Source organism: Corvus hawaiiensis, chromosome 2 (genome assembly GCF_020740725.1).
Source record: "Corvus hawaiiensis isolate bCorHaw1 chromosome 2, bCorHaw1.pri.cur, whole genome shotgun sequence".
Lineage (NCBI taxonomy): Eukaryota > Metazoa > Chordata > Aves > Passeriformes > Corvidae > Corvus > Corvus hawaiiensis.
The window spans coordinates 62111042-62129563 of record NC_063214.1 but is presented as its reverse complement, the minus strand read 5'-3'; the positions used below and the strand labels follow the sequence as shown (position 1 = coordinate 62129563).

Genomic DNA, 18522 nt, shown 5'->3' with positions numbered 1-18522 from the left:
CCGTGTTCCCCGCGCCAGCTCCGCTGCCGCGCCACCGGAGAGAGGGGAGAGACGGGAGGGGCAGGAAAGGAGGGGAAAAAAAGAAAGAAATAAATTGGGAAAAAGAAATAGCGACAGTGCGGGGGAAGAAAAAAAGAAAAGGAAAAAAGAGAAAAGAAAATAAAATAAAAGAAGACCCCCAGACCCCGCAGAGTTAAAGAAAACAAAGGCGAGCGCTCCGCGACCCCGCTCCCGCGCCCGCGTCCGCGCCCGGCCCGGCCCGGCCCGGGGAGCGCCGGGGGCCGCCCGCCGCCCGCGCCGCGCCGCCTCCCATTGGCTCGGCCGCCCGCTCATTTGCATAGCGCCCTCTATGAAAGGCGGCGCGGCGGCGCGGGGGGCGCAGACGGCGGTGGTGCCACTTCAGACCCTCGTCCATCCCGCCCGCACCGCGCACATCCCGCCCGCACCGCGCACATCCCGCCCGCACCGCGCCGCCGGGCTGAGCCCGCGCCGCTGCCATGAGCCCCCTGCGGCTGCTGGCCGCCGCCAGCCTGCTGGCCCTGTCCCGCTGCAAGACGGTGAGGTATCGCACCGACGAGGAGGGCGCGCCGGGCACGGTGATCGGTACGCTGGCCGACGAGATGCCGGTGAAGGCGCCGGGGGAGATGAGCTTTCGCCTGATGCGGCAGTTCAGCAACAGTTCGCTGGTACGGGTGCGGGAGGAGGACGGGCAGCTGAGCATCGGTGAAGCGGGGCTGGACCGGGAGCGGCTGTGCGGCCAAGCCCCACAGTGTGTCCTAGCCTTCGATGTGGTGAGCTGCTGGCGGGAGCGCTACCGCCTGGTGCACGTGGAGCTGGAGGTGCGTGATATCAATGACAATGCTCCACGCTTCCCCCATGCCCAGATGGCGCTGGAGGTGTCGGAGAGTGCTGCACCCGGCACTCGCCTCCCACTGGAGGTGGCTGTGGATGAGGATGTGGGCTCCAACTCTATCCAGAGCTTCCAAGTCTCCCTCAACAGCCACTTCGGTGTGGAGGCACAGACACGGGCGGATGGGGCACGCTGCGCTGACCTGGTGCTGCTCCAGGAGCTGGACCGCGAGCGCCAGCCCTCCTACACCCTGGAGCTGGTGGCCAAGGATGGTGGCAGTCCAGCACGCTCAGGCACAGCCACCGTGCATGTTCGTGTCCTTGATGCCAATGACAACAGTCCAACCTTTGCCCAGAGCTCAGTCACGGTGGAATTGCCCGAGGATGCACCGCCCGGCTCCCTGCTGCTCGATCTGGATGCTGCTGACCCTGATGAGGGCCCCAATGGGGAGGTGGTCTATGCCTTTAGCAGCCAGGTGCCTCCTGAGGCACGGCGGCTCTTCCGCCTTGACCCACGCTCAGGCCGCCTCACATTGGAGGCTGCCGTGGACTACGAGCGCACCCGCACCTACGAGCTGGATGTGCGTGCCCAGGACCGCGGAGCCAGCCCTCGTGCTGCCACCTGCACCGTCGTCGTGCGCCTCACCGACGTCAATGACAACGCTCCACGCATCAGCATCAGTGCCCTCCGTGGTGCTGCCAGCACCACCGGCGTGGCCTATGTCAGTGAGGCAGCAGCCAGTGAGAGCTTTGTGGCCCTTGTCAGCGCCACAGACCGCGACTCGGGTGCCAATGGGCAGGTGCGCTGCAGCCTCCGTGGCCACGACCACTTCGCCCTGCAGCGAGCCTACGAGGACAGCTACATGATTGTCACCACAGCGGCACTGGACCGCGAGCGCATCCCTGAGTACAACCTCACCGTGGTGGCTGAGGACCTGGGCTCGCCGCCCTTCAAGACCGTCCGCCAGTATACAGTGCGGGTGAGCGATGAGAACGACAACGCGCCACTCTTCGCCAAGCCCCTCTACGAGGTGGCTGTACCAGAGAACAACCCCCCAGGCGCCTACATCACCACAGTGGTGGCTCGTGACCCTGATCTTGGCCACAATGGTAAGGTCACCTACCGGCTCCTGGAGATGCAGGTCATGGGGGCCCCCATCTCCACATACGTCTCGGTGGACCCCGCCACCGGGGCCATCTATGCCCTCAGGACATTCAACTATGAGATCCTCAAGCAGTTGGACCTGAGGATCCAGGCCACTGATGGTGGCTCCCCGCAGCTCTCTAGCAGCACCCTTGTAAAAGTAAGAATGGTGGACCAGAATGACAACCCTCCCGTCATCATCCACCCAGTGCTCACCAATGGGACTGTGGAAATTGGTGTGTCCAGCAAGACATCCCGTGACTCCCTGGTTGCCCAAATCAAAGCTCGAGATGCAGATGATGGGGCCAATGCCGAGCTCACCTTTGCCTTCCTGGAAGAGTCCCAGCAGGACCTTTTCACCATCAACCCAAGTACTGGGGACATTGTGCTGAGGGGTGACCTCTCTGAAGAGCTGGGACAGCTATTCAAGGTCATCCTCACTGTGACAGACAATGGCAGACCTCCCCTGGCCACAACCGCCACAGTCAACTTCCTGGTGACCGCCACTGCTCCATCCAGTATCCAGGACATAGCCAAGCCCAGCTCCTGGGAAGGAAAGGCTTTGCAGTGGGACATTCCTCTGATCGTGATCATTGTCCTGGCAGGCAGCTGCACTCTCCTCCTGGTGGCTATAATCACCATTGCCACCACCTGTAACAGGCGCAAGAAGGGGAACAACATCAAAAACAGCACTGCCTTGAAGGACCAAATAGACATCTCCCACCTGGAGAAGGGCTGTCAGGAGGAGAGCAGCCAGAGGGGGAACATGTTTGAGGTACGAACCTTTCCCAGCAAAACCTCTTTCACCAGCCCCGACCCCTCTCCAGCTGCTGAAGAGATCTCCGCCACTGAGAGTGGCAGCGACAGCACTTGCCTCTACGAGGGTCAGAAGAGGCTGAGGGGACAGAGTGGGGAGGTAAGGTCCCACCACGGGGAAGTGGGGCAAAAGGTGGGGGGTGTCTTGGGGGATGTGAGTTGCAGAGGTGCAGTTAATGTTGGTTTACCCTTCAGTGCTTCCCTTTCTCATGTCTCCTTTGATTTCCCTCCCCACCAGCAGGGTTTTGCTGCCACTCCGAGCTACAACAAGGAGCCTGCTCCCCCTGTGGCCATTTGGAAGGGACACTCCTTCAACACTATCTCCGGCCGGGAGGCAGAGAAGTTCAGTGGCAAAGACAGTGGCAAAGGCGACAGTGATTTTAACGACAGCGACTCAGATATCAGCGGAGATGCCCTAAAGAAAGACCTCATCACACACATGCAGAACGGTAAGGGCTCTGCCCCTGCTCCCCACTGGCCCTCAGACAGAAAGATGGGTGGGTGGGGAGGTGGGTGAAAGGACCCGTCCATGGGACACGGATCAGGCAGGGCAGCTGGAAGGGGAGCCACACACTGCGTGGCTCAAACTGCCCATCTCTTTGCGGCAGGCTGTTAGATGTTGGTTCCCCTCTGCACTGAGAGCCCAGCACAAATTAGCAGATGCTGGAAGTACTGTAGGATTTGGGTTTTCTTCCCAAAAAAAGGTTCCCTTAAAGTTAGAATTGTGAGGAGTGTCCCTATCAAACAACATTACCTAACCAAGCATGGCTTTTTGTTGTGCTGTGGAACATCGCCTCCCCACTCCTGCTGTCAGTGCAGTGAATCATCCTGTAACTGGTAACTCTGAGGATTGTGAATGGATTTATTTCTGCAGTAACAAGAGGTTTCTCCTCCCCTATCTCTCTCTCTAGGTCTGTGGGCATGCACAGCTGAATGCAAGATCCTGGGGCACTCAGATCGCTGCTGGAGCCCCTCCTGTGGCCGAGCCAACCCTCACCCCTCTCCACATCCTTCAGCACCCCTCTCCACCTTCTGCAAGAGCACGTCCTTGCCCAGGGATCCACTTCGCAGGGACAACTTTTATCAAGCCCAGCTGCCCAAAACAGTTGGGCTTCAGAGTGTCTATGAGAAGGTGCTGCACAGGGACTTTGACCGGACGATCACGCTCCTCTCCCCGCCGCACCCTGCACGGCTCCCCGACCTTCAGGAGATCGGGGTGCCCCTCTTCCCAGCCCCCTCGGCGAGATACCTGGGCCCCCAGACTGAGACGACTGAGAAGGCGTAGCCCAGCGTGCTCTCCCTCAAGTGCACCCATCCCTGCGCACACAACTAGGTCACTCCCGAGAGCCTTTAAGTTATTGACCAGATCCGGTGTCGTATGTGTAAATATGCAAGATGTGCCTTAAAAATGAAGTCATTTGGGAAAGATTTCCAATCAGATCAGTACTGTTTGATATTTGCAAACAAAAAAGATTGTTTGTAGTTAATGTAATTTTTATGAAATGTGCAGTATTTAAATTTCTTTTCATGTTTTCTACATTGGGGGTTTTTTTTTTTTGCTTTTGGTTTACCCATGGCCTGCCATTTTTTGTAGTGTTTTTAACCTGTACATTGTGTAATGTAATGTTTGTACATAATGAAAATTTGTTATATTTTTATATAATAAATACTTAAAAATGGGAATTCTTGCCAAAGGAACTGTCTGAAAGACACAATAATAACAATTAATACAATTAATAATAATAATAATATCCTGCATATGTAGAATCTTGTAAGGGAAATTCCTCTTTCACGGTGTAATAATAACCTGAGCAACCCAGTGTACTGAGAAGTTTGCCTTGCCAAATGTGACTTGTATTTCTTGAGTCTGTGGTCAACTTAAGTGTTATTTAATTGCCTTTGGTTCCTGTAATCTGTATCACTGATAAACACTAATAAAGGTTTTGTGATGTGTCAGAGGGATCTGTTCATGGATTTCATGCTTCAGAGCATAGAGGTCTTCACAGATCAACTACAGTATTTTGTGCCAGGAAGTGCAGTGGGAAGGAGCTACTTTTAGTCTGGCCCAGCCTTGGTCTCTGGCAATACCTCTGGAGGTTTAGCTCTAGAGATTTTGATGCTGGGTGGGAGGGAGGGCTGGGTTACAGAGGCAGCCTTTTCTTGTCTGCTCTGAGCTCTTCCAGCTTTATCCTTCACGGGGGGGGAGTGGTGTAATTTTAGTGAAGCAAGTGAAGCTCCGTTCATCAGCGGGAACGTTTGTGCTGTGCCGATGTCTTTGCATCAGCAGCCACCAGAGCACTTTGCTTTCTGTTCTGGCTGAGACATTGAGTCGGGCTCCATGGGTGTGTGCTCAAATGTTTACCCCTTGTTAAAGCAGCCTTACTAAAGGACAGTAGCTTGTGTTTGTGTATATATATTTATACATCAAGTGAAGGGTGCATAAAATGGGAATTTAAAATGTTGATTATGTTGACGTTTTCTATGATACATATTTTGCTTCTCCCTGAAATGACCGTCCTGGAAAAAAAAAAATCATACAGAGCTTTGAAATTTGTTCCTGTAGGGGTTTCAAGCTAAAAGCAGATCTCAAATCCTTCTGCTGAAATCAGGTATAGAATAGCATTTAATGAAACAAACTGAAGCATGAGTGTTTCTTCCTGTGTTCAAAAAAATGCTTACATCAGAGGTAACACTTTTACTGGAATTTTAATATTTGATTTAAGTTTTCCAAAAGGGAGAACTGCTCCTTACATGGATCATATTATTTCACATTTTGTACAAATCAATAATCCAAAAATCTGTATATGGCAAAGCTTTGGGGTTTTATCATGAATTCTTTAACTATATATCTAATTAATATGGTACATATATATAGAGTATGACTCACCAAGAAAATATAAAACCTTCTTAGACATAAATGAGGCTCTATTTGGCTTTGTGTCTCAAAATGTAAGTAGAAAACATTATCCCACCTGCATGTCCCTTAACCAACAAAAATCCCCTTTGTCCCCCAACTTCCAGCTTTCTCAAGCCCACGTAGCAAGAGTGCCAGAACCCAATCAAGTTTTTATGTACACAGGGTCTGAGTTTCAACTGGGGTATCATAAAAGCCACGGTGTGGAGATTTGTGGTGGGCAGAGAGCTTCAGAGATTGTACTTCAAGGGAATTGAAATCAGGTTAATGCAAGACTCAGTTGGGAAGCAACGTCTGTGATACACCTCCTGAGGTCAGGAAAACAGGTGAGCATTTCTGGTGATTCATCTAAAGTCTGGTAGTAAAAATCATGATGCATCTAATGAACTTAGAGAGTCATCTTGGTTAAATTTAGAGCTGAAGTTGGGGCTGAAGGATGGGTGCTGAGAAGGAAAGTTGGTAGCCTCCTTTCTGGCTAATCACCGGTGATGCAGAGCAGCAACACCTGCGTGGGAAGTAGTCATAACTGAACTCAGGGAGAGAAAGGCTTTCTGTCAAAAGAAGCAGGGCTGTATGATAAAGTGGTTCTTCCTCATCTAGTTCAAAAGCCTGGGTTACATACCCCAACACCTTCACAGCAGGTCCCGAGGCTCCCCTGGCAGGACCGACAGGAGGTAGTCACAGATGAAGGACGGTTCATTGCACCAGCCTTTGGCGTCAAATTCACGCTGTTTCCTGCAACAGAGCTTGTGCCCTTCTATGAGTGGATGGGTGCTCCTCACTGCCTGACCAGGAGTTTCAGCCACCTCAATGCAAGGCAACCTTGAAATGCTAGGAAAATAAAGTCACCTGTTCCTGGGGTTTGGGATCTGTCTGTTCTGGCATCCCACATGCTGTATAATGTGGGATTCATCCACTTGGTATTTAGATCTGAGCCCATCATTTCACAGGGACTCTCCGGTTAGTGGAAAGATACAGACTTCTGAGAGCTTCTCATCTAGGCCTGGCCACGTAATGGGACAGTTCAGGTGCATCATTGAAGCTCTTGATCTCCCCTTTTCTTGTAAAGGCAAGGGGCAACAGCCTAGACTCCTTTAACTTTTAGATGCCTAAAATTAGATGAGGAAAGTCACCAAGCTTCATCAGATAAGAGCACACACCATCCAAAGAGCAGCTGAGTGCAGAGGGAAGCCCGAGGCTTAGCTCCTGGGCTAAGTCCCTTGGATCAAACATTTGCTTCATTGATGCTATTTCACTGTGTATGGCCTAGTTTTTTTCTTTTAGTTTTTGATTACCATAACTGAGATTTTTGCTAACATACTTCAGAAATTAATGCAGTATGCCTATCAGATAAATTCCATTTATTTGCCAAGCATGGTGTGGCATCAGCCCTATGTTGCATGGTGAGACCATACGACCACAGAACCTCTTGCTCACAAAGAGCTACCTTCTCCTGTCTGCCTTTCCCTGGCTCTAGGGGCAGAGGTGAGGAGGGGGTGCCAAGACACAGGGCTGGAGACAGCACTCCTTCACTGAGCCATCATTAAATCCATGGCCCAAACTGGCTACAGCAGCAGGACATCACAAAAGCTCTGACACTGAGCTTGAGCCTTCTCCTGCTGGAATCTCTGGTAGTCACCTACAATGGAGCCAAGCACCCTCGACACCCTCCACAGTCAGTGGGGAGAAGCAGGCACTTTTAGGACACAAAACACAGAAGTGGGTAATTCCTACAGGCATGGGAATTCCCAGGTGTACCTTCACAGCCATTAAGGCATAACTGCAGTATGTCTCCTGAGTGCCCCATTGATATTCTGGAACTGTGGGCTTGCATCTTACACCCTGGAGACCTTGGGCAGACCTCCAAATCTGTTTTAACTCTCAATAATTTAAATTAATTTCCCCAAAGTCAAGTCTGTTTCACCTGTGACAGTAATAGGTAAGTGATATCTCTCTATCTATCTCGGCCCATGAGCTTTTTTCATCTGATTTTCCATTCCTGTTCTGCTGAGGACAGGGAGGGAGAGAGAAATGGGGAAGGGGTCTGGCTGCTGACCAAGGTCTACCCACCACACACACCAAGGAGACAAGATCCCAGGGATGCCTGTGGTGCTTCAGCCAAAAAATTAGTCAAATTCCCACTGACCTGCTCTACTGTCCTGTGCCTCTTGAATGCCTTCAAGGATGCTTTATGTATAGAGATGTGTGATGGAGTCAAACACCACTGAGGTGCCTGATTCTGGTTCCTGCAGTGCGTGCTGTAGGTGCAGGACTCCTCCTAAAATGGAGTGGCAGCACTCACATTCATAACTGGATGTGGCTGTGACCTCTGGGATGGGGACTTAATCCTGTGACCTCAACACATGCAAGTGGTACTCAGAAACTGCTGCCTGGACCAGATCCTGAACTCAGAGACACCAGGTGGGATTTAGCTGAAGATTCAGACAGATGTGACTTCTGTAGCCAATGTGTAGGGTCTACATGAATGACAGGCATCTGTGCTCCTGTGGCAGACAAGGAGGGCTGGTCAGCGGGGTCTAGAGGGGCTGTCTGACTTATTTCACAGTAGGCACCTGCATTCTCTTAGCACAATTGCTCTCTAGTTTCCTGTAACTGCGTTGACTACCTCACCATTGTGTATGACAGCAGACTAAGCACCTGCCCTACACACAGGCACAGACCTTGTGGGTGTAGAAATTCAGGGGGGTGCACTGTCCCTGAAGGGGATCATCCATCCTCTCCAGCTCCAGTTTCATTTTCCCCTGACTCCTTTGACACCAACACCCAGGAAAGTCATCTGCTCATGGACAGATGTACCAAAGTACCAAAATCAGGTAGATTGCTGCACATTTAGCTCACTCAAATGTCAAGCAAATCTTAGGGAGGGGGCAGAGAGGGAAGAGGGCCCCAGGGCCTGGAAAGAAGGCAGGACTGTGTTTTTGAGCAGCAGCCAACAAAGTAGATCAGCCTATATGTGATGTAAAACCTCTGGAGGTTTCTAATCCATTTCAAGGCTGGTCAAGGAGAAAACATTGGATAACTTGAAGGCTTAGCATCCCTGTGGTAATGCCCACTGACTTTTTAACTGTCACCTAAGCCAAAATTTAAATTGAAGGATGTGGACTAGTAACTGAAGAGAAGTGTTACTTCCCACCATATACACCAAGGTCTTCAAGTATTCCTTATTTAAGTGGATGCTTTGGAGAAGCTTCCTGGAGTTGGGTTTCCCGTTCAGCAGTGATACAGGTCCCTCCTGCTGGACACACAAAGCTGATTTCACACTCGTGCCCGTGATGCCCATGGAAAGGAAGCAGATGGCCACCAAGCTGAGAAAAGCAGTGACTTAGACTGGCTGTGAGAAGCCAGTGGGTTCATTTAGTTGATAATTATTAATTATTTTTGAGTGGGCATTAGAATCCTCAGGGTCACAGGCATGAGCACTCAGCCTGCAGCAGGCAAACCCCACTTGTCTGTCAGCTTCTGCTGCAGTCGAGAGCCGGCTGCTATGCCTTCAGGGTACTTTTTGAGTAAGGAGGACCCACCAGCCTCACATCTGAGGTAAGGAAGCAATCCTGTGTGGTGCTATAGTCAAATGCTGCTAAAGAATGCAGACTATTTTTGGCAGCTTCATCTTTCTGATCTGAAAACTGTTCCAGGTTGTGCACCTTTGCCTTAACTGATGTAGGATGAATGTGCTGGAGGCCAGAGGTAGAGGCTGCCTTCTACCCATTCTCCTAAGTGGATGGCCCAATGCTGGGTGCCAAGAATTGCATTTGTCCCTGCAGATGTCTGCCGGGCAGCCCCATCTTTGCAGCTCAGCTCCCAGGACCTTTTACCTACCTGACTGCTGGCTGCAGCCTTCTGCCAGGGCGATGAGTCCTAGCCCTGTCTGGGTTGGCTGCTCTGTGGATGGCCACTGTAACCCTAGCCATGTGCTCCAACCCCTTGGGATGGGGCAACTCACTGAAGAACAACCAGTCCTAAGGTGCCTGCAGACAAGTTCTCCCTTTTTTCCACCAGTTCATGCTTTGTGTAGAAATACTCCTTTGTGGTTAAGGCAACATGGCTTTGGCATAACTTAAATTTGCTCCTGCAAGAAGAGAGGAGTTGTGCAGCAGGTCAGCAGAGGTCATGATGATAGAGAGTTCTGTAAAACTCCGTCAGAGGGACAGAGAGACACAAAGAGAAGAATAAAGGGCAACAACTTCCTCCCTTCACCTGAAAAACTCTTCTCCCACTCATAGTGAGAAGACAAAAGAAGCAGGGAGTTCGGGAAGACAGGAGAGAGGGACCCACATGATGTGGGACTAAGCTGTCTAGAGGCTGCAAACACACAAAGGTTTGAGAGGATGTTCCCCAGTTAAATAAGCAATTTCATTATGTACAGAGGATCCTCAGCTTAATTCATCCTCTTTCTCTATGCAAAACATGTCCACTGGATTTGGAAGAAATTCAAGAACCTTGACTTTCCAAAAGTCCTACAGCAGACACTAAGAGCAGGTTCAGTGGACAACTAGCTAGAGAATAGCAAGAGCCACCTCTGCAAATCAAGATCTTAACATTGCTTTTGTCTACAAATTTCCTACCTGAATCTCTGTGTGTGGGATAACAGTACACAGTGTATTTGGTGTGTGACCCCTAAGTGAGATCATCCCATCCCCAGCTCCTAGAAAATAATTTACCAAGGTCTCCTCCCTCCCTAGAGTTTCATTTCACTTCTGTGCCAAAGATTTTCCTCCTCCCTCCCTTGGGGGCTAGATCACTTCAGAAACAGGATCCAGCCAGGGCTGGCAGCCTGCTGTGACCTTTGTCTGTTGGGGTATAATGTACAATAACAAGACCCAAGATACTTCTGAACACACAGCTTGGCGGGATGTTAATTAAAACAGAATAACACTACCTCTACCCTTTGCAAGGCCGTAGCTGAGAACGTTTTATGAACCCCTAGGAGGTAAAGGAACACAGATACGCAACGTATCTGTGAGAGAGATGGGAGGAAATCCAAATGCGTTTTGTTTACATATCAGCATACAACCTGACACATGCAATGAATCCAGCACAGGACCAGATGGATGCACCAGAGACCAGTGGCATGAGAAGGTAGAAAAAATTTCTTCCAGTCACTTCACTTGAAAGGGAAAGAGAGTCTTGCCTCCGTCCTCTCTCACCCACACCAGCAGCAAGCCATCACTGTCCAAATCGCCTTTGTAAAGGTCCCCACGATCCCCTGTCAGAGGATAACAAAGAGGTTCAGTCTGTCGCTTCCAAATTCATGGCTCCTTTGGGCCCCAGGATGGCCGAGGTACTGCTTTGTTTTACCACCCTGGCATGACCTGGGTTTTCTTAGCAGTTATTTATTTTTATTTATTTAACTGCATAAATTGATTATCCATGTAACAACTTTAATCAATTATCTGTGGCAAAGAACTTCTCCGCAACTTAATTAGCAAAGTTCTTCACTGACCTGGCAATATCTGATTGCATCATATAAGAGCTTAACTTTGAAATGGCAACACATTTCATTAAAAATAACTAATAGCTTCAGGGTTTAAAGATGTAAATGTTAATTTTCTTAATGAGAAAAAAAAGGGCATGCAGACTCTACCTGTCTATATTCATTATACTGTGTCCACATGGGATGACTCACATTTGCAAAACTCAGGTTTAATTAACATGCTTATTTTTACAATGATATTTCTCATTATAATAAATTAAATGTTTAAACAGCCAGTGCAAACATTTTGATCAAGACAAAAATGCTTGCACAGTGCTAGTTTAAGCATTTAATTTATTATAATCCTTTCCATAACAAATGCCTTAGAAGTTGATTTCTTCACTGCGAAAGGCTATTAGTATTATTTCCTTTGGTAATGTTTAATCCAAGACAATTAGAAGTGTAAGGCGTGAACTGAAGAGGGCTGGAAGCGATGATGCTGGATGCGATAGCGAAGGAACCTGCCCCGGCCGCAGCAGCACCGGAGCCCGCAGCGGGTGCCAGCCCTTCGCCCGGGCACCCGCGCTGCCCCCGGCCGCATACACACGGACCCATCCAAGCGCATCCATGGCCCAGAGCGCCTTTGGCACCCGAGGGCGCTTACCCCATCCACCCCATCCACCGCCCCGCCGGCGCACCCAGGGAAGGCAGCGTCTCCGAGCAGGACCTTCCAGTCCTCTCTTTTTAAGCCCCGCTCCGCCGCGCCGGGGCCAGGGGGGCCGGCGGTGCCGGAGGCCGGGACGGAGCCCCGGGGCAGCGGCGCCGCCGGGCGCTGCCGGCGGGTCCCGCCAGGGGGCGGTGCAGGCCCGGCCCCGCCGCTGGGGCCGTGGGGGGAACGGCGGGGCCGGGAGACGCCGCCCTCCCCACACAGAAAGCCGAGAGGCAGCGGGATGTGCTACAATCACGGTGTGTGGTAAGACTGAGGAGCTCTCTGGTGACGGAGCTCCTTATTTCCTTGGGATTCCCAGCCTGGCGCGGGGTAGGAGGCTCAGCCCTGAGCTCGGCAGCTGCGTTACTCCCTCTGCCACAGGGTTCGGCTGCAGAGGGAGCGCTGGAGGACCTCTGCTGTGAGGGCAGGCTGAGAGAGCCGGGCGTCCTCAGCCTGGAGAAGAGAAGGCTGTGAAAGGCTGTGACCTTACAGCACCTTCTTATAGCCCCTTCTTATAGCCCCTTATAGCCCTTCTGAAGGGACAACAGGAGAGCTGGGGAGGGACTTCTGACAAGGACGTGTATCGTCAGGACAAGTGGGAACGGCTTTAAACTGAAAGAGGATGGGTACAGATTACATATCAGGAAGAAATGAGGGTGGCGAGGCACTGGAACAGCCCCATTCCATGAAGAAGGCCAGGCTGGATGGAGCTCTGAGCAACCTGGTCTAGAGGAAGGTATTCCTTCCCGTGGCAGGGGAGCTGGAACTAGATGATCTTTAAAGTCCCTTCTGACTACAACCATTTTATGATTCTATGATTTCTAAAAAGCTTCTGACCCAGCTCCTTCATGGCCAGCATCCTGGGAGCAAGGTGGTTCAGGGAATGTGTCCTTCTCCCCTCAGTGTAAATTCGCCAAAGGCAGTATTTTCCCCCAAACAGATGCCAGCTGACTGGGCTCCATCGACTCCCATGTGGGACTGGGACTGGGACATGAGGCCCTGTGTGTAGTAGGGAAAGCAGACCATGGCAGGGCAGAACAGGGATTCTCTTGGGGCATGGAAGGAACAGGGGGGGTTGCTCAGCCTGGCTGGGAGCAGTGAGACAGTCTCCATCTGACTTTCCTAGGGTCTGTGCTCCCAGAAGACATCTCCTTCACCTCCTCAGGGGAAATTGCCACCTCTGAGCTGGAGCAGTGTCTGCAGAAAGAAATGGGCCAGGAGGCAAATTCCTCTTGAAGTAATCCGAGAAGAAAAGTCTTGCAAGAGGTGAAGCCGAGGCAGGGTCGTGCAATCAGGTGAGAAAAGCCCATGTGTTCAACTCCCCCAGCAGCCGGAGAAACACAAGGCAGGGAGCTGCCTGGGCTGGGGATAGGCACGCAAGGACCCACCGTGGGTCCCCAGTGTAAAGCCACCGGCATCCCCTGTCACCATCCCACCCTTGCACCTGGGAAAGCTCCCACCCCACCTCGGGAGCCTGGAACCAGTGTCAAATAACCATGGCTGTACAGGGTATTTTGATGATACTGAAAAGTTTGTCAGCAAGTCACTCCAGTTTACTTCGTAATTCAACAGTATTTAATTTGAATTCATAAATAAAGCCCTTTAGGGGATCTCATTACTCTGTGAAAAGCATTAGCAAAACACAAGTTGTCAATCACTTTAGCCAGCTGACAAGCTAGAAACCAGAGGATGATCCGGGCTGAGCCAAATCAGCAAAGGGGAAGAAAAATCTCTCCTGGATTTACCTCTGATGAATGACCATTGACGAATGACTGGTGATTTTTTAAAGAAATGGGCATTAAAACATTCATGGGCAAATCACCAAATCTCCTCATACCACTGAATTGAGTTTAGGGGTTGCTCAGGTCTGAAAAACGTCCGGCCAGAAGGCACCCATTTATTTTTCATTGCTTGCTGCCTGGCAAATCGCTGGGCTCACAAAAATTCAGCAGATTAATAAACTGATCCCACTGCTTAACTAATTGCAAAAAGCAAAAAAGTGATTTGAGTAGTAGTGCAATGGTCATTACAAAAATATCCACTGACTTTGGAAAATTGCAGGCACAACATTTTTACCTCAGAGGGCAGATTTATGTAGGCCACAAAGTGCCTTGGGTATTTCTTAGAGTCCTCAAGTTTATTCATGTATTATTTCCTCCGAGATTCAGTATATTTTTCCAGCAGGCAAGAAACTGGGGCTTCTGCATACAAGTTTCATCTGCTCAAAATGTGAAAAAATATAGATCCCCTTAGCACATTCTGCTACAGTAGAAGCAAAGTGTAAAAGAAAAGTTCCAAATATGTAGATTTAAAAATAAAAACACAGAACTCTCTCCTCCCTAAAAGGCATTTGAAGGAAAAAAAAATCCCTCAGCTACAGATAGGTCTAGACTTTAATTGTGGAGCTGCCTAAGAAGAATTGTTGGCCTGAGGTCATTTTAATCAGGTTGCATGTCAGCTTGCAAAATCTCCAAATTAGCTTACAGCTTGGGGAGAGAAAGATGTTTTTCTTTCCTGAAGAACGCAAACAGATTGTTGTGACATGTTCTCAGTCATCATGACAGATCAGATCCCTGCTTTGTGCTGCAAGCCTGGAAAGAAGGCAGCCACTTCTCCGGCTCCTTCAGAGATTTGGGCATCTCCCAGTTTGTCAGAGCTGGGGATGGAGTTTACAGAAATCCTTATGAAAGTGAGGTTTATATGCAAAGACTCTGATAAAAGAGATTGACCTTAATTGGGAAGCAAGTTTCTTTCACATTTTTTAACAACCTCCAGGCCTTCCTAGCAGTCTGATGAAAGGGAAGTTGTGAAAAGAAACAATCTGTATTTATGCAGCAGAAACTATCATATCCTGAGCCACGCAGAGAATGACAAGGAACCGACTCATCCTTTTAAAAAAGGGATTAATTTGCCATTTTCTTCCTGAGGTTGTAAAAAGCAAGGATGTGGGTGGATTTCAAAACAGTACTTTAGTTGGATTTACAGTGAGCTCTGAGTCTGTGTAAGACTCTGTGTTGGTGTGGCTGACCTGGTGTCTTGTTTGAAAGACAGGTATCTGCTAAGGAAGGTAGGAGCCTCCCTTGGAATGGAAAATGTAACCCCCTTCCCTCCAAATTATTATAATCTTGAAATTAAGGGACTTTCAGGAAAAGATATGAGAAATGGGAATAACAGTTCTTTACTAGTGTATATAACAAGGCAATAACACAGAAACACTGGCTTAACCTGACAGAGTCAGGATACGACCTGACACCCTGCTGGGGAGGGTGGTGGTAGCAGCCCAATTAAGGAGTGGCTGCAGTCCTCTTTGAAGTGATAGATGTGGTTCTGTTGAAGCGGTGATCCTGTAGAAAGGTCAGGTCCTCCTCTGAAGGTCCAGTGGTGATTATGTAGCTCTTGTCCTCTGGGAATCCAATAGGTAAGGGCTGCCTGTGGCATTCCAAACCTCAGATTATACCCAGGTAGGAATGCTTGGTTCCTCCCCCTGGGCGGAGCATCTCACAGTGGGATGATGTAACTTTGTGAGTCCGGCAGTGAGGTTAGATGGCCCATTAACAGAAGATATCTCCCAGAAAGAGTTACCAGAGATGTGTCACGGAAGAGATAAAGAACACTGACCCACCTGGTTTCAACAGATGATGATAGAACACATACTTTTAGTTACATCTTACATCGTAACCTAAGACACCCGGGGTGATGGCCCTCCCAAGATGTCCATAGCTTATGTGTCTGATTCAGTTCCTCAGCTGTAGCACATTTGGATACTCTTTTTAATTTTTTTTTTCTCCATGTTCAGTTTTTCATCAGCATCAGTAGATGGTTCCAGTGGGATCACAGGGGAAAGAGAAGCAGGAGAACAGGAGCTGGGGTGGTGACTTGGTTTCATCTGGAAAGACTCCCAGAGAGAGAGGCAAGTGCCTCTCTCATGACAACGGGCTGGTAGTGGGACACATCTCACCTGTTTGGTGGCCCCCAAAGGTCTGCATCTGAGCTAGGAACCAGCAGTGCCTCATTCATGGGAGGAGTGAAAGAAATGGGTGGCTCTAAATGGCGATTCCTCCAACTTCTAGCTGCTACCTCCTTCTCTTAACTAGTTCAGGCACCCTATCTAGGGAAAAGGAATCTGTCCTTGGTAGTGGCCAAGGGCTCAGTTCTGCCTGCAGCTGAGAAAGGCTGCAGACAGAAGCCTGAGTCCTGCCTTGAGACCCTGGCATGCTGCGAACAGGCGCATGCCTGGGTGAAGATGGACTTGGGACCATTTTGCCAAACCAGGAGAGGATGCCATGTGCAACAGGCACCCATGTATTTGCCAAGAAGGCGTTCATCCTGAGTAGCTGACATAGAATCACAGAATCATTTAGAGTGGAAAAGACCTTTAAGATCATCAAGTCCAACCCTTAACCCAGCACTGCCAAGTGCACCACTAAACTATGTCCCTAAGTGGCACATATACGTCTTTAAATACCCCCAGGCTGCCCACCTCCCTGGACAGCTTTTTCCAATATCTGACTACCCTTTCAGTGCAGACATTTTTCCTAATATCCAGTCTAAACCTCTCCTGGCACAGCTTGAAGCCATTTTCCCTTGTCCTATTTCTTGTTCCTCGGGAAAGGAAATCATCCCCCACCTTGCTGCATCCTCCTTTCAGGGAGTTGTAGAAAGTGATAAGGTCTCCCCTGAGCCTCCTTTTCTCCAGGCTAAACACCCCCAGCTCCCTCAGCCACTCCTCATAAGCCTTGTGCTCCAGCTCCATTGCCCTTCTCTGGACACGCCCCAGCACCTCAATGTATTTCTTGTAGTGAGGGGCCCAGAACTGGACACAGGATTTGAGGTGTGGCCTCACCAGTGCTGAGTACAGGGGACAGTCACTGCCCTGGTCCTGCTGGCTGCACTATTGCTGATGCAGGCCAGATGTTTTTGGCCACCTGGGCACACGCTGGCTCATGTTCAGCTGGTGTTGACCAGCACCCCCGGGTCCTTTTCCGCCAGACAGGTTTCCAGCCACTCTGCCCCCAGCCTGTAGCACTGCCTGGGGTTGTTGTGACCCAAGTGCAGGACTCAGCATTTGGCCTTATTGAACCTCATACTACTGGCCTTGGCCCATCGACCCGGCCTGTCCAGATCCCTGTGTAGAGCCTAAGACATAAGACTCTCAGGCCTTTAAAACTGCATGGGACAAGACAGTGGGATTATTTCTGTTGGGACAAACCCTGGCATCAGGAGAAGAGACTGTATTTCCCTGTTCCCGCTCTTTCCTTAGATGGCTTTGCAAGCCAAGAGAAGTCACAACCATCTCCGGGTAGAAGCTGCCAGTTTATTTCTCTCAACAGCCTCCACATTTACAGCATAAAAATCTTCATCTTCCCTGTGGTAAGAGTTTGGGGAGTTATTTTTTTGTTTTCTGGCTCCCTGCCATCAGCCCTGGTGGGACCCAGGGCAAGGCAGCAGTGCCACACAACCCAGATGTCAGCAAACCGTTAATCCCAAGGGACAGACCCCTGGGGTGAGAATCCTGCTACAACTTCTCCAATTAGACATCTTACCTCCTGCTTTGCCTCTGCTTTAGCCATTTCAGGCATATTTTATTGTTCAGACTCCTAGTTAAACAGCTGGGAAGCTCTGGATGTAAGCACACGGAGATTACTGGTTCAATAATAGAGTCAGGCACATTGGCTTTACATCGTTTTGCTAATAAAGCTGCAAAATAAAGCTGTTGACTCTTCTTTCATCAGCATCAGCCCCATAAGGCTCTCCCATGTCTCGCCTGGTGATTAGAGCAGAGGACTGGGAACGTGGGTCTGGAGTTCAGCCCTTAATGAGCCGCCTGTTCGGCATGTTTCACTCGGGGCTCTTGACCTCTTTGCACTTCAGCCAACTCAGCTGTAAAACTGGCTGAAGGATGGACCTCGTGGAAGCCATCCACCATGCCCCAGTTGAGTCTTGAGTCCAGATTCCATGGGTAAATACAAAATAAAAATCAACAACAATTTAAATTTGCAGTGACCCAGCTCAAATGCCATGAGGACGTCAGGTCTTGCCAGTGTAAACAGTGCTTGGTCTCTGGGGTTCCCCATTACAATGTCAGACCCAATTTAAGAGCTATCCCTGCAGTCTGTGCTGCAGTGAAAGAAAGCAGTGCTGCAGCCTCCAGCACAGACAAGGCAACGTGATGCCAGCTCCGGTATCCAGGTACGCCAGCTCCTGCAGCACCAAGCAGTGCTAGGAAAACTGGGTGCCACTTGCAGTCCCAGGTGAGGGAAGCAACGTCCCCCTTACTCTCAAATCTCTGAGCTGCCAGACAGCCAACATCTCTTCCCTATCTGCGAAGGCCCCTCGTGGAGAAGTTGGCATGAATCATGCCAAGCACAGGAAAGCCTTAGTGCTCTCTCATACCATGTCCAAAACGTTTCCAAACTGTCCCTCAGGCAGGATGGCACCTCTGTCAGTACCCATCGCTCAGTGCAACAGAAGGAGGTGAAAGGAGGTGCTGGCACAGCTTGTTTGCTGTGTAACGCCTTCCAGGTACAATGGTGATGCTGAAGAGAAGTTCTGCCTCACCACCTCACCCTGTCCAGTACACACAATCTACTCACATGAAACACAGTGATTTCTCTCAAAGTTGAGAACAATTGAGAGCTTTTTCCCTCTCAACTGGG

The 18522-nt window shown here is 50.0% G+C and overlaps 1 protein-coding gene across 4 annotated transcripts; it reads left to right on the top strand.

Annotated features, from left to right (window-relative positions):
• The first annotated feature begins 401 nt into the window (after positions 1 to 401).
• PCDH8 (protocadherin 8) lies at positions 402 to 4765 on the top strand. Of its 4 annotated transcripts, none has more exons than XM_048295511.1 (3): positions 402 to 2768; positions 3051 to 3258; positions 3721 to 4765. In XM_048295511.1, exons 1-3 carry the CDS (start codon positions 498 to 500, stop codon positions 4092 to 4094), a joined length of 2853 nt encoding a protein of 950 aa, XP_048151468.1. In that variant the 5' UTR covers positions 402 to 497; the 3' UTR covers positions 4095 to 4765. The 4 variants fall into 4 exon arrangements, with proteins under 4 accessions (XP_048151468.1, XP_048151467.1, XP_048151466.1 ...); XM_048295510.1 differs by having other exon boundaries at positions 3048 to 3258; XM_048295509.1 differs by having other exon boundaries at positions 403 to 2909.
• Positions 4766 to 18522: the final 13757 nt, after the last annotated feature.